The 17,626-nt window shown below is 31.9% G+C and overlaps 1 protein-coding gene across 4 annotated transcripts in view; it reads right to left on the minus strand.

Moving 5' to 3' along the window:
• The window catches only part of LOC107168779 (uncharacterized), a 132,315-nt gene extending 115,191 nt beyond the window's left edge, over positions 1-17,124 (minus strand). Inside the window, exons 1-2 of one of the 4 annotated variants that reach the window (XM_089218074.1) lie at positions 16,940-17,124; positions 15,950-16,767 (exon numbers count right to left, since the gene is read on the minus strand). In XM_089218074.1, the coding sequence (XP_089074200.1) occupies positions 15,950-16,535 (586 nt within the window). In that variant the 5' untranslated portion in view covers positions 16,536-16,767; positions 16,940-17,124. Of the gene's footprint in view, positions 1-15,949 lie in introns of all 4 variants that reach the window. The other 3 variants (XM_089218073.1, XM_089218075.1, XM_089218076.1) reach the window with 3 other exon arrangements.
• Between the last annotated feature and the right edge of the window lie 502 nt (positions 17,125-17,626).

The following is a 17,626-nucleotide window of genomic DNA, read 5'->3' on the forward strand; positions in this document are numbered from 1 at the left end:
CATTACACAAACAATTGGACAATGAATTACAATATTCTGGATATTATATATTTTATTATTGACTGAAATATAACTTATTTATAGGTAGTCGTTAGGTACAGCTAACATTATTTTATATATTTTTGTGAAATGCACCTATGTATCTGTTAAAATGAACTAGTATGATGATCATTACCTAACTAATAATTATTATATAGAGTGATGCATATTTCAACTTATACGAGGTGAAAAATTACGAAAATTACGCAATTCATATTGATAGGTACATGGCTGCGCAAAAATTACATAATGGACTGCGTTATCCAGTTTTATGTGACTCAAATTAACAAAATTTATTTTTAGATGAGGCGCGAATTACACATGCCAAATTATTATACAATTAATAAAACGTCAAATGAGGTGAGATGAGTTGTTATAATTTACTGCATTGTATGGCAAAATTTAATTATAAATACATATTGCTTTATAAACGAATTTAATTAAAAACAAATAGTCACATTTCGTTAAATATTCATACAGATCGGTGGTTTTCAACCTTTTTGAAAAACGGCACATACTATCTTTCACAAAATTATCACCGATGCAATACCTACAACTGTATAACGTTACAATTACACATTTTATTTAGTAAGGGCTTTATATTACGAGTACCTTAGCAAAATTCCCACCTACTACCTACATGTAATGTTTACATATAATAAGTGTAAAATATACTGCATACGTACTTAAAGATAATAAATATTATATTAAATATATACATATAACGACGAACGCTACGATTCAAATTTAGCGCATCTAGTTATTATATTTAATTAGGTATATGTGAGTTAGTACCATACCAGTGGTATAAAATTATATGATAAAATGTAAATACACAAGGTATACAATTATTTTGAACAAAGTTATGTTTAACTTGTAATTAAAAAAAAAAAAAAAGTATTAGTTATAACTTATAACTTATAAATATTGTAAGAAAATTTATTTGATTTTTAAGAATATAATTTACTACGAATTATCATCTAAATTATTTTAAATTTAAATCATTTCTTCCGACGTATCTTAATTGGTAGATTCTTCTCTCGAGTCACTCAAGCCATTGAAATTAATTTTATTTAAAAAGCATACTTTATGTTTATTATACTTTTTTATGTATGGATTGTATTAGTTCTAGATTAAAAATTAAAATTAAAAAATAATTTCTGATCACTGTTGGTGCAACGGAATGGGTAGCATGACTTCAAATACCAATTGAAAATAAAAATAAAATGTTTTCTGAAATTTATTATTAAGCCATTATAAAATTGGTCATAATATAAAATATTTGTGCCAATGATGTTCAATTTCCGATAGTTTAAGATACTTCAAAGCCCTATAAAGTATAATGGTATAAAAAAAATGTATTTATAAAAAAAAAAATAATCTGTATTTTAAAATTTAAATATTTCATAAACATTTTCGTCTGAATCACGATTTACTATGATAGTCATTCAAAGTTAATAAGACACGTGATTTAACGTTTTCAATTGCTTCAACATTTAAAAAAAATTCACAGTTCCAAAAACACCCACATGGCACAACAATAAATTATAAACCACTCTGGTATGTCGGTAACATTTATTAGTACTAAAAATATTGAAAACCATTTCGAATATCGTTTTATAGTTACCTTATTTTCAAATATTTCATAATCTGAAATTCCGTTTATAGGTAGATATGATTGACATTGCTATATTCAAAGTCCATTAAAAAAAAATTAATTGTAAACAAAAAATTAACAATTACTTTTTTTATGAAAAGTTACTAATGTTTTGACATAAAAATTTAAAACAAAAATTCACATAAACCGAAATAATACTTTTAATTAATGAAAAATCGATGAATTCTAAAATCCCATATTTCATGAAAAAAAAAATATCAACAATTTCCGACTTGTATCATTTTTATTTCATTGACTTATCTGTTTATTTTCCTGGGGTCATAGGAAATAAACTTTTACGGGAAACACAGAGTTTTGAACTCAAGTTAAAATAATATTATAGAAAAATTCATGAAATTCTCAAAAATGACAAGCAAATATTAACCACCATTGCCTTTGAATAATATTATCTACTTAAAACAATCTATCAACTATGATACCGTGTCAAACGATTTTAATTCTGATTTGTGACAACGACAACAATAATACATATAAACGTTATTCAAAATCAAAATTATAATGACATAACCATCATACCCACCCACTGGACGATGGTAACATACTAACATATACTGTCTTATTTTATCTTTATGTTGTTGTTGATCGGAATTAGAACAAGGATTAATGGTGGAAGAGAAGTAGATGAAGGTGATTAAACATCGCAGTAATGCAGTGGTGGAGCCAGGATTTCTAAAAGAGAGGGAGGAGAGGCAAATAAAAAAACCTCATAACATTTCAAAAACTTCTAGGTATCTCCATGCAGCCACAAATTACCATTAAATAACTCCACAGTCCATTCATACACAGTCTGAGCAAAATTCGGTGTGTGTAAACGAAGTATGTTCCAGGTAGGTATAAAAAGTGACATACGAATGTCATCCGGGTTTTTCTATTCAATTATACTAATAATTGCGTCCCTCATTTACCTGATTATAAATTTAGTATCTCATCAATCCTAAATCAATATGAGTACCTATTAGATTATCATATATCGAACTAGATTTTAAAACTTATAAAACAAATTTATCGATGTGCTACAAAAATTAAAAAGGTACTGAGATCACAATAATAGTAAAATAAAGAAAAAAACGTGAAATATGTACATTTACAGAATTTTTAAAAACAAAATTGATTAAATAAAAATAATAATCAAAATACCTAACACGTTTTGATTTGTTATATAAAAACTGTTTCATTTAAATTGTTGCCAGTTCATAAATAATGATAAAAAAAAAGGTGACGACCAAACCTTACCTATATTTATACATTTCTTTAACACTTTCAAACCAATATTTTATCGGATAGAAATAGCGAATTTTAGTAAAAAGTTTTTTCCTCAGAATTCTATCACGATTAATTTTCTGGCATGATAACTGTTTTTAGTTTTTAATTTTTATCGGAAAAAATATTGTTGACAACAAAATTTTAATTTGTATATTGTGTTATGTAAAATTAAAATACCCATATTTCGGTGCTGGACGCAGGTATTTCTAAAGTAACTGTTCCTTGACTTAAATTGATTACAGTAGATAACAATGAGCAAAATTAAGCGTGTCCCCTGGGAAGGACGTTGGGTCTGAAACGGTTAAATAAAATGTTTATATTTTTATACAATACAATGTAAAACAATATTTGAATCCAATGTATAATATAAAACATAATATTATATTATAGCGAAAAAACGTCATAAAACAACATTTTTTATTTTTTAATATATATTTATAAAATGTAATACCTACCTATAATGAAAGATCAAAAACAATATTTTTAACACAACTTTACCAGTATAATATTGAATGTTGCATATTGAAATTAACTGTCCTAATTCTGCATTAAATGGTAAGGAAAATAATTTATTTACACCGGATGCAATTCAAAGCTAACACATAGAATTAAGAAATAAACTATAGGTACATACGATTATGAAAAAATGTGTAATGTAAAAAGGTGTTGTAGAAAATATAATAAAATCTTAAATAATATTATTTTTAATATCACTTGTATACAATTACAAGAAAATAATAACGCCAGCTGCTGAGTACAATAATTTTTATACCAAATGACATAAGAACCAGGGACTGGAACCTTTATGATTTTATTGGTTTCGGTTCTCAAAAATCCAAAATTTCGGTTTCGGTTAATATACCAGTTTTAACCCTTATTATTTAAATTTTGCTTTTTATTTTATTTTTATCAATTAAGTAGGTACTGTATAAAAAATGAGTATATTAAGAACTTCTATTTAATGAAAGGTACCTATTTGTAATTAAGTGTACATATTCAAGAATATAGGTAATATCATTACAATATAATATTGAAATTAAAAATGTAAAACTATAAAAAATATACTATTATATTCAATAATTTACTGACGTTTATGAAAGTTTCATTATACTATTGAATTCCAAACATTGTAAGAATTCGAAAAACATTATTAACAAACAAAACCTAAATAATAATATATTTAAATTAAAACATAACTTGGTAGGTATCCACTACATACCTACGTTCCTATTTTGTTAGTTAATAGTTGATAATATTTAAATTTTAAACTAATAGACAAACATATAGAACATAAATATTATAATTATAATATAGTGGTTTGATAATCAACCTTATTATAAGTTAATCCGGAGACGGGAGAATAGTTCATCAGTAGACAGCAGGCAGTCGTAGTGTCGTACAGAACATAGAGTAAACATTAAACTTTATGCCTAGCCATTTTTAGCGATAAAAATTATTATTAAGGACGCCGACGGTCGACGACGATGTCAATAACGCAGTTGTGAAATTTTCGATAGTATATTATTATATTAATATCATATTAATAATTGGTTGTTACTATAAAAATTGTTTGTAAACATAGTATTAGTTTATTTTAATAATGGATAGATGGATAGAGAGAGAGAGTATCTTGCTCAGATGTATAATAATAAGACCGTGTATATTTATGTTCGCACTATAAAATATCTATTGGATTTTTGAACCGAAAAGAACCGAAAAGAACCATGAAAACCTCTACATCAAAATTTCTGTTTCGGTTACTAAAAAAATATATCTGAGGGGTCCGGTCCCAAGTTTTTCAAAAGATTTCGGTTCGGTTCTAGTCCCTGATAAGAACTATAGTGGGAGATAGGTACTTAACAATCTGAATTTGAAATTTTTCAATAGATTATGAAAAATATTATATTTGTTTTAAGTCGATAACTGATTAGACTTGATTATTGATTACACACACAAAACATCGATAATGAAAGATTTTTTCAACTAAGGTCTACGAATTACTATGTTAATGTTTCTAAATTAAATAAAAAATATAAATGATTATCAGTTAATTTTTCCCTTGTCAATTGGATCTCTATAAATCAACTTTTAAAAAGATTCTCTTGCTGTAAATTTATGACTTGAAACTTTAAAGTATAATATTATATATATAGGTATATATATACCTACATTATGTTTAAGAATGAAATATTTCAAGAAAATAAATTTCATAAAATTTTAAAACCATTAACAATAAGTAATTTAATTTAAATGTAAATATATCATTATTACGAGCATTATTAATGTTAATTTTAAAATTGAATTTTTCAAGTGTAGGTGGACAATTTATACTTTAAAAGTTTTGATAAGAGCATTAAATCCCTAAACCTTACTCCAAATATTCGATATTAATCTTTATTTAAACATCCCTTCTATTTATACACTCGAAATAATAATATTAACTCTTGGTTTATTTATTCTCTTTTAAAGATACAATCGATTCATCTAAACCTCTTCTCTTCCATGTTTTATTGAAGTCCCTTCACACTCAGTCTCTTAAAGGACACCTCCCAATAATGTATGTTGTCTTGCGAACCAACAAAAAACTTTTAATGATTTTTAAACTCTGAATAGTGGACAAAAATTCAGCGACTGAGAGCGTCCAGAATTAAGTTATGTCACTGTATATTGTCGTCATCGACGCTGCGCCACAACCATGCAGTTTTTTAGACAAAGCACGTCATACTATTACGTCATTACGGCCCAAATTCAATAAAAATAAGGAAAAGTGTCATACTTAATTTATTTTATTACCGAAAAATTAAACCTTAATAATATTCTTCGACGGATCAGTGTGGTGACATAATAATATTACAAATATATAACGGAAGTTGGCTGCAGTGGCGCAGACAAGAATATATATTTGGGATATGAATATTCATTATTTCTAAAATATATTGCAAGGTAGTGCCGTATTCCGTACTAATATAATATATTTTAAAAAAGTTATGGAGGGATTCACCCCCCTCACCAATATCACTCCGTGATATTATAAAAGTGCGTGGTTGTATATTATCATTATATTGAATTGAATCAATCTATATAATGCAGCAGTCATTGCAATAAATTGCTAAACACACTTCCTTCTCCGTATTTACAACATATAATATATTTACAGAGTAATTTAATTGAATTCTGAGAATCACTTCCAACAACGAATGAAATCCAACTACGACGACAACTTTAACAACTGTAACGGTATAATGTACAGAGTGATTCACACGGTCATACTCATCCCCTTTTTTCCTTTAGTAATGAACTTATTCAAATTTTAATTTTTGACATTTTAAATATTCCTACTCAAGATGGTTAAATTTTTAAATAGGTAATTAAAAAAGTGTCCCGTGGTGATACAATTGAATTTTTTATTCAACTACATCAACATTCACGTTTAGGGTATTTGATTTTCCCATATTATTTACGGATTTCCGGTATGTGTCGGTACTGGTATTACAATATAACGTTCCACACCAGCATACTATATTCTTAGACTGTACATAATACTGGTATCCAATTTCAATGTCATCAATCCTATGGCAGTATATTAATAATTTACTGTACCTATAATAAGAACATTTCCATTTGGAAAAAGGGAATTTGTATCACCTGCAGCCAGTGGCGCAACTAGCACAAAATCTTAGGGGGGGGCTATAGCCCCACCTCAATATTATACCAAAAGTAACCCGTGGGGGGCTATGCCCCACCAACGCCATCTTAAAATTTAAACACCATTAATACCAACATTTACTTTTAATTATATATTTTATATGCATCGTGAAATAATTATTGACATTTGACATATTATGTAAGATTCAATTTTCTTTTGTTGATGGCTGTGAATTGTTCCAAAATGACCTCGGGATCAATTTCTATATCTTTTTCAATATTTATTATCGATAAATTACAAAATCTATCTTGCTCCATTGTAGTACGTATTTATTCGCTATATACAGTGTACCCGTAAGTCGTAACAGATTTTCAGTGATAATCGCCAATTAACCAGTGCGTACATAATACGAACGATAAAAACTTGTATCATAGAAAAGATGAAATATGTCGAGTATAGGACTCTGGTATATTAGCCACTATTTATAGAAAGGTAGGCAATATAAAATAATTTTAAACTTTAAAAACTTTCCAAAAATAAAAAAATAAATAAATACAGCTGAATTTTTAAAAGTTTATTAATATTTTAAGAATCAATTGATTAATTTATTTGGGGGGGCTTAGCCCCCCCCCTAGTTGCGCTTATGCCTGCAGCACTGATGCATGACACTGTTTAAACGATAAAAAAAAATCAAAGTATTTTAAAATGTGTTCTTTCACACAATAGTGTGAAATTCCAAAAATAATAAATCGAATAAACTCATATTATTATTACGGTGGTGTGGTGATGGGATGAGCAGCATACTTGGTGAATCATTATCTATCGAAATAGGTATATTATAACGGTGGGAGCTATTCGTAGCTGTTGCTGATTATTATTGTGCCCTAACCCCTCCACAACACCCCGGGGCACGACGACTGTAATACGGCGGCTGAACGATTGAACTTTTTGGATAATTGAATTTCGCTGTTCGCAGAAATCCGTTGAATATCAACAGTGGTGGTCTACAAACACCACCATAATTTATATTACACAACAACAACGACTACTACTTCTACAACAACAGTGTATTGGTGTCGTACCTTTGTCGATTCGCGTTAGTTTGCCACAGTGTAATTAAATTATTTTACACTCGTATTTATGATGCAATGATGGCGCCGACCTCATGCGTATAGGTGTATATACAACCTACCAGCCAACCCGCACCCACTATACCCACTACCGCTGCCCCAGCTGTCATAATATTTTATAATATACAGTATACACCCCTGTTAACCCATAGACAGCTAAATCTATCTGATTCACGCCAATCGCAGCATACAATGTCACATCTCCGTCGTATATACGCTGAACACACTGCAGATGATTATTTAGCAAAGTGTTTTAAAGCGGAGAAAGCAATACGTACACGCAAGTCGTAACTATATATTATACTATATTCTTATTAAATGCTCTGCGTGTGGTAAATTAATTAGTTATTAGTTGCCGGGGTGGCTGAATTTAAGAGCGTAATAGTAATAATAGTATTAAATATGTAATACAAACTTGAGGCATGACAAATTTTAGGTTCACTCAATTATATTTTACTATCATTTTTTCCTGTTGTCTTTTTTTATTTATAGAGAATTGACTAATCATACAATATCTAAAAGTAAGATAGTATTATAAAAGGTAAGTTATTATCTAAAGCATAATTAATAGCACTTCCGCTGACAACCTATTAATACAAAACATGCAACAGAATTAAAATAAAACAATTGTAAATCTATGGAAAAAAACCCAGACTCAACAAAAAAGAAGAAACAACGATTAACCGATATCGAATAGGTCACGCTCACCTTACAAACTGCAGTTATTTCATATTTGATGACGAAAGAGAACCACGAGAACGGGTGATACATATGGTGCTGTCCTTATGACGAAAAATCATATATTCACAGAAGGTCAACAGCTCGAAATTTACTGAAATCAATTCGACGGCTCAGGATAAATTAGTCAAACTACACAATTATGTCGTGTCTACAAATGTACTTAACACTGAATACAAATGGCCATGTTTCCTATGTATTTTGATAAAAAAAAAAAAATACATATGCAAGAAATCTCCGAATTCCAAGGCTTTTATTAATGTTTAAATTTTGTAATGATTATTTTGAAATTTATAAAAAAAAATACAATTTTAAAATACTCAAAACATGCTTTTAAATAAGATACCAATAACAACCTGCCATATATCCTAGAAAATAATGTTAATATTAAAGTTCATAATAGATAAAATCACACAAATTTTTAAAATAAGGTTTATAAGACAAAGACAAAACATACAGATCTTCTAAAATGTTTACTCAAATTGAATTACATTTTTAAATATTTATGAAATTTCAAATACACGAGAATAAAATAAACATAATTATATCTTCTTAAATCCAGCGATATGTGTATTAAATATTAATTTAAAAAGTTAATTTATAAAAGCAAAAAAATAAATTATTAAAACATATTCACCGTAAAAATTATTTGGAAATTCTCGATTTTATCACAAAAATGAATTGAAGACATTAGAAATTTACATAATATTGACTTGACAGTTATTCTGAACTTACTTAGGGGTAATATTTTTTTTTAAGTAAAAAAGAACTCAACGTAAAATTTACCTACAAAATAAATCTCCTCACATTACTAAGCTGATCGATTGATAGAAATTAGTTTTTTATCGCATAAAAGACAACTTTTGATATAGCGTTAGGTGGTAGGTAGGTGCCTACTTTTAAAATAACATCTCAGCAGTTTTAAAATATTATCATCATCTCATCGATGGATTTATTTCGTTTACTTTTACCCCTCTCTTTTCTTTTAACTTTAGGGTAGTAAAAAAAAAATTAAGGTTACTATAATATCATACATCCACTACCCTTATACTTTGCGTGGTGTAATAATATACCGCCAATGTACAAACATTATATAATATTATTATTATCATCTTATTATTTTTAGTATGCTGGATTTAAACTCGACGACGTTAATGTTGACATTTTGACACTTTCGTGGCTCAGTGTAGCATTATATAAACCTATTCCCAATACCACCACTGATGTCGGTTCTCTAGATGTTGGTTGTTATCGCATAATACTCCAAAAGGTTTCTCCGAACGTCATCAATTGCTATTTTATTCCACCCTTTTCGTACCATAACTTCAGTTTATAATACAACATATTATAATGGTGTGAAATGTACTTTATTTTTGTTGCGATATCAGCAATAACCCATGCAAAATACAATACAATACGAGATAAATGCGTAGGTACAAGTCTATAATATTAAAAGAGATGATAGAAATTAATAAAATAAGAAGATACAAGAAAATTTTAGTTGTGTTTTGATTAAACAAAATATTTGATATTAAAAATAATTAAAATTAAAACACAAACAAACAAAACATTACAATAGAGGTCCAATTACATCAGTGGCGTCAAAACCTATATTATGTTTAAGTCAGTTCGCGGCCAAACAAATAATTTAAAAAAAATTTTCTGTGGCCGAACAGCTATAATATAATTTGCAATTCATATCAGATTATATATATACTTAATTAAAATGAGGGATAAATTAATACGTCATATTTTTATAGAAAATATTTTACGAATATGAGCAAGCTTTAATGAAAATAAATTACTCAAGTTAAATCAAGTTATCAAAATATCGTTAAATTAGATGTTGATAGTTGACTAAAAATAAATTTAAATCGTAAAGTTTAAAGAAAAAATTCAAACTTGCCTTAGGTAGTTCAAAAAAAATTAAATTAATTTTTTTTAATTGATATGTGGATCACATAAACAGTATTTTTTGCCCATCTATATGTATATAATTTTATATTATATTTATATAACTTATATAACTTATATATAATCTACAATTTTATCAAGAAAACAATAAAGTATTTGAAATATCTACCATTATCATTTTTGTTGGTCAATAAAATACATAATATAAGTTTATTTTTATTTAAAACTGGAATATTTTTAAATCAGCTAAAAAAAAATCAAGTTATTTAAATACTCTATAAACATAGCTAAGTTCTTAAGTCAATTAAAAAATTAACTCACTGCTTAAGTTAAAAAATTTAAAAAAATTAGTTTTTTAACTACCTAGTAAATGCCTATAAATTGACAATAGGTATAATGTACGAGTATATGTTATGGTATATTGATAATAATATGTAGGTACGTCGTCGTACTTTATTTAAATTGAATTTCGTAAAATAAGTACCAATTAATATCAATTAGTATCAATTTCATTGCATTGAGTTATTTATGTATCATTTGAATTTTAAACAAATTAAATTTTCACCAATCGTTTTTCTATAGACGACGAAAAAATGTAGACTTGTGGCTGCATGAGAGGCTTGGATCCGTTATATTTTCATTCAGCTCGATTCTTTTTTTTAGAAGTCCTGCGTTACTGCCTATTGAACATTTTATACTACCTAATCCAGTTGGTTTATTAGACCAATAGAAACAATTATACCACCCATGAAAATATCATAAGATTGATTAGTTTAAACATCAGCTACACATTTGATTAAAATAATCACGTCAAAGTAGATTATTTTAACTAGGTAATGATTTTATTAAATTTTCAACATTCCGTCATTTCATTTTTCAATTACAGATTATAAATCGTTAGTAAACATAAAAATATTCTAACGTGTGGGAGTGTTATGTATACTAAAATTACACATCATGACGTTAATTAAACTGAATGCGCCACACCGGTGTAGGTTTAATTACAAATATGTTTTAAATTTAAAAAAGTACTGAGTAAATAATATTATAATGTCTAGTTATTTTCATAAGCGAGGATTTAGGGGATCAGCCCTGTTGGTCGTGTTACATTATAACTCATTTTATTAATACGAACACATAGCATATTATTATTTCAAGCCGTGTAACATGTTTGTGTTGGTTGCCAAAAAATTTAACAATAATATGCACTTTCCATAAAACTTTGAACAACCGCACGTCCGCATTATTTATCTAGAAACATTACACACCCGATTATTAAAAACAATAACGATATCATAACATTCGTAACACATGTCGTTGTCCTCGAGTACACTCATCATGATGAGAAATAGCGTCACAATAACAGCAAAAACTGCTAAGCAGTTACTGCCGCTTGTATCCGCACCACACCAAAAGCGAGCTTGTCTATACGTTTACTTCGAATTTGGTGGTTCGATAAAAAGTATTATATAACAGTATTACAATTTGCGCGTGACAAAAGTCAAATTTTTTTTTACATTATATATTTGACAAAAGGCATCGAATTCAACACAGTTCTCGTCTCATAGATAGCTAAAAAAATATATATAATTATAAATAGTGTCCTTATACATATTATTATACTAAATATTACAGTAACATTTTTGGAAAAATGTAAAAATGTTGGCTGGGGTTTATCGTAAAATAATAATATGTACAGATCACTCCAGTGTTCTCTTCGTCGAGGTGTAGTGCATTACGGAGGAGGGTTGTTATGTATTTTACGAGCTTTGACATAATATCCCGGACAGCCAATCGTTATAGTCTATTGTTTTGATAATATTATGCTCTATGTTATTGCAAGTTTCAAGTATTACTCGTTGCCATCGTGCTTAAGTGATGATTACTAACGAATATATGACTAATTCCACTTAAAAATTAATAATATCATCACAATCGTTGTAACTTATAATATACCTACTATTATAGGTTGTAGTGATCATATAATATATACGACGCAGTCTTCTTTGAAAACAAAACGCATCAGTTTCGATTACAAGGGACATAATTATATAATGGCACCGTGAGAAACTAAAAAGGTGTATGAAAAAGTGTACGTGACGAAGATAAGTGGGTTTATTACATAGACCTAAGTGTAGTGTATATATTGCATTGCGACGATGACATAAGATTCGTCAAAGCAGTTGGATTTCTATTATTGATGTACAAATCTTATTGCGCCGCTAGTCACTTCAATTATGACCCCCCCCCCCCCCCCGAGTGGCGTCAACCAGGAGGAGATGAGGAATAAAAAGAAGATGTAAATATTTAAAAAAGAAACCTAGTTAATTGATTACTTATATAATAATAGATTTTAAATTAAAAATATTATTATAGTTTAGCCGACAGCACGAACAAATTTCGTGACACGGTGCAATTTGAGAATCGTAATCAGTTATTAACATTTTTTTATCTATCATCCAGAAAACAATTTGGGGACGCACCTGACGAGTCCCTTGACAAGTGCAAGCAGCTTTTGGCATTTGCAATCAAAAAATTGTGAGCGCGTAATGAACGTTTTCGCACACTGCAGTAACAGAATAGACATTTTTCAATTGAAACTTCTGGAACCCAGGTGGATTTTACTCACGCACTATCGGAATTACTTAGGATCACGTTAATATTCAGAACATATTTAAAACTGTCGTAGTCTAACTATTATATTTATTAGGACGATTGAGTTATTACAGTTATGGTTGTTATATTTTTGTATTGTCTGCATGTACTACACGTATATTTTATTATTATGCGATATGCGACCTGTCCTTTATGACACGGTATATATAGGCGGTCATAACCACTCCGGCCATGTTTTCACCGAATATGACAATGTAGGACAAAAATTATTGACCACTTTTATAGAAAAAATCTACTAGAAGAATAAAAATGTTAGACATAACAATAAAATAAATGAAAAGTTGTAGAAAATGTTGTTAATCTCGGTTCTAATAGTAGATATCTAGTCATATAATAATATATGCATAAAAGTTATCTCTAGTGCAAACAATACAAATTTAATTTTCATAAGGTTTTTTATTGGCCTCCCATCCGTTTCAGAAATCGTAACTACACCACTACATGTAACAGTATCTACAAATGTATAAATTGAGACCTAAGAGATATTAAACTGGACTTCAAGTTATACATTATTAAGTCAAGTTCATCTTAACTCATCAACCATTACGAATGAAAAAAAACCAATGGTTCAAAAACTATATTTTTTAAACATATTATTATTATAATTATCGGTAAACGAGCTTCCGATTGATTTTTCAAACACAGTGAGATAGTGAGAATAGTAATTACAACAGTAAAAATTTACAAGAGTTGGTAATATAATTACAGCTTGAATATACATTCAATATATTAATAATAAAACCAGAACAAAAATGTTGGACCAAAAGTCGTTTCGTGTCGAGTGAGAACGATAACTCACGGTGGTATATGTACATGATAAGAAGCACAGTGGCAAGTTGTTACCTTGAACTTTGAACTATCTCGGAAAATAATTTAATCATTATACGTACAGTCAACAACTTCTGTAGAAACCTTAAGTTGGAGGTATAATTTCGATCAGCTGACGGGTCAAGCTCAAGTTCCTCGAAAATGGGTGACTGGATGAGTAGTCTTGGGGGTGTACATGACATTTTTATGAACCAGCCAGCGAAGTATGCACATTTACGTTGAACTCACTCAAGTAGAGCTGAATAATTAGCATCAACAGAATTCCGTATTACTGAACCGTACTCGAGGATTTGTCAGACAAATAGAGAGCTTTTAAGGGTTAAACAGCCAATCCAAATCACCTATAGGATTTTGTAGGAGGGCCTCATAACATCAAACGATTGGATAGTCTTGATAAACATATTTGGAGGACTTATTAAGGTGTACAGACTAAACATAAAACCTAAATCAGTCAAAAATTGTTCGATACTCGAGATTGAGGGTTCCACCTATATAATAAATAAAACTATCATATTTTTTCAGATGTTTATATTAAATAATATTATAATGTGTCATGATGGAACGATATTTAAAAAATAGGATTTTCCAATATAATATAGTTTTCAAACCATTAAAAAAGAAAAAAAAATTAATAAAAATCTAAGTCCCCGAGTGCAAAGATAACTCTAGACGAGAAATTATAAAATATGATATGTTATTATTAAGTTCGATGGCAGTCGCTCAAGCTCTACAGAACAACGTGTTGCGCCATGCGAAATCGGACGCTCAATGCGCCTTACGACGATAATACGACGTTATTATGTAGGTAGGTATACGGTAATGTTGCGTGCGAAAGCTCTAACTACGTCGAGATTTTATCTGAGGTATACATAGCCATCGTTTGCTCTATGTCTGGTTTATTATTGATAAGTGGAAGGTAATTTATAGCTACCGTTTGGCCCGCGGGGGAACAACCGCGAAAAGAACAAGCAACATGACGTATTATATTATATGTGTAGAAAACCCGCGGCTCTTAATGTACAGCTATACATATATAGTATATATATATATGTCATCGTTTACAGACAAATGCCGGTTGATGGCGCAATGTGGGTGGATGCGGGTTTGCTCTCCCGAAAAGGGAACGAATAAGAAGACAGAAGAAGCGCGTTCATCGCTAAGTGCCGAACCGTATGTGCGGTAGACGCGAACGGCATAATGTGTGACCGCTGATCGGTGCGGCATGGAGTAGCGCGTGTCGCATGTAGAACCAAAGTCGAAGTCACGCATCCAACTTTAGCGTGCCAAAGAACTTTATACGTATATATATATATATATATATGTGTGTGTGTCTCAGATGGTACCACATACAACACGATGGCAAAATCGTATCTTGCCTCCCTCGCCGCCGTACGTTGTATATACGTAAGCAAGTACACCAGACGTAGCGGCGACCGCATAGACCTCACCCCGCCCCGGCCATGAATTTATAATAATACAGTACCTATAATATGAGCTCGCTTGATGGCTGCCACGGTATAGGTAGGTATGCTTAAATTATGCATAATTCATAGGTATAGTGATAAAAATATGTAACTTTATAATATTACTGTAACAACAATATTACAAGCAGGCGGGTAAACCTATTACAGTTATTTTGTGTACAATAACATTGTTTGAGTATGAAAAAAATTCGAAAGAGGATGCAAAAGTGAAGTAAAATGATCATAACCGAAAATTTGAACGTCGGGTTGCATGAACTACATTCACTAAACATTAAACGAATCAATATAATATTATGAGCTATAAGAGCGGTTCCTAACTTGAGCATCATTTAGTGGCCCACGATTGGTCCGTTGAATTTTAATGAATCGTTTAAAAATTTAAGCTAGGTAATCAATTTTCACTGCAGCCCGGCATTAGGATATAATAATATTAGAAGGGGCACATCACTGAAATGTTTTAATATTTTTTAAATAATAGTGACTCCGTCATCCCCACGTTACCCCTCCAGTTCAAATAGCATTTATATACGCTTAAAACGAAGATCGCACTTACTTGATGATAATGCCGGCATGCCCATGCCGGCGACACCGGGACGTTGCTGATGTTGTTGTTGTTGTTGTTGCCTTTGCCGCTGCTGCTGCTGCTGCTGTTGTTGTTGTTGTTGTTGTTGTTGTTGCTGCTGCTGCTGCTGTTGATGTGGTGATGACTGAGACAACGGCCTTCCACTACTGGTGTTGCCAGTGTTGTACAAAGGCGCCGGTGGCTGTTGACGGTAAAAAGACGGCTGTGATTGCGACTGCTGCTGTTGCTGCAGTCTAGTCTGTGATTGCTGCGACGGCTGTCTCGGGAGTTTCGGTTGTTGTGATTGCTGCAGTGGTTGCTGTGAGTACCCACCACCGGCTATGCCACGCTGTTGCTGCTGCTGAGGTGGCTGCTGCTGATTCATGCCGTACTGCCTGGCCGTGGTGGACAGACCTCCAGGTCGTCCACCACCATAGTCTTGCTGCTGTTGGAACTGCTGCTGGTGCTGTTGCTGACGGTGGACAGCGCTCTGCGGCTGCTGCGAATCGGTGCCGGTGACCATGTCATCACCCGCCGCCATCAGGCTGTTGATCATTTTACTGGCAAAGTTGAACATGTTTGCCGTGTGCGGTGGTGGCGGCGGCAACGGCTATTTTGTACAACGTGGCGGTTACTACCGCCGATGGCGGTGCCACCACCGCGCGTTCACGGGTTCGTACCTCGTCGTGATGGTTATGGTCGTTCGTGGTCACGGTTGCGTGTGGTACTCGGGCACTGCAAGCCGATTCACTCTGGTAACTTCGTTACGCCGTCAACGTGTGTTAGAGACGGATGTGGTGTGATGTAGACTGTATTAGACGAGTTAATGGCAAATCACGGTGGAATGCGTGTGAGATGATATAATGTAAAGCACGAGGTCGAAATTAAAGAAGTTTTGAAAAGAAACCAGTAAGTATAAAATAATTAGGTATGTAATAAACCGGCAATAATAATAATAATAATAATAAAAATTATAATTACCATATACACTCGTTTTGTTGGCCGTCGGAGTACAGGCCGTTATCGTTATCGTCGTACGGTCGGTGGCGATCGAGTGTCGAGAAAACGACGGGCGCTCACACCCCGAACGAACGATCGTACACACGAGCGTACACACCCCGAACGAACACACACACGCGGCAACGGGGGCGCGGCGTGAATGACGTCGACCGTGTTCGGTGCCTGTCGGCGAGTTCGTCGGCGGCATAGGCGTTCGGCGGCGGTCGGTCTGCGCCGTCGGCGTGCCAAGACAACCGTCAAAACCTACCCTTTGGTACTGGCGACGGCGTCAAGCGGCAGCGCGCGTGGTCTACGATTCGTCGCCCACCCCGCGTCTACATCGCCGCCGCATTACACGGCATGCCGCGCGCGCGCCTGACCGTCTGACCGCCACCGCCGACAATCGATACCACCCGTCACTGTATTATACTTCTCCACCTTAAAACAAAACGAAAAAGAATCCCCATTCCTACAGCCAACGGTAGGTGGTGAGTGGAGGAATAGGAGAGATAGATAGAGGAGAGAGAAGAGAGAGAGAGAGAGAGAGAGAGAGAGAGAGAGAGTGTGTGTGTGTGTGTGTGTGTGTGTGTGTGTGTGTGTGTGTGTGTGTGTGTGTGTGTGTGTGTGTGTGTGTGTGTGTGTGTGTGTGTGTGTGTGTGTGTGTGTGTG

Source organism: Diuraphis noxia, unplaced genomic scaffold (genome assembly GCF_037042655.1).
Source record: "Diuraphis noxia isolate RWA-SAM2 unplaced genomic scaffold, SU_Dnox_SAM2 contig0001, whole genome shotgun sequence".
Taxonomy (NCBI): domain Eukaryota; kingdom Metazoa; phylum Arthropoda; class Insecta; order Hemiptera; family Aphididae; genus Diuraphis; species Diuraphis noxia.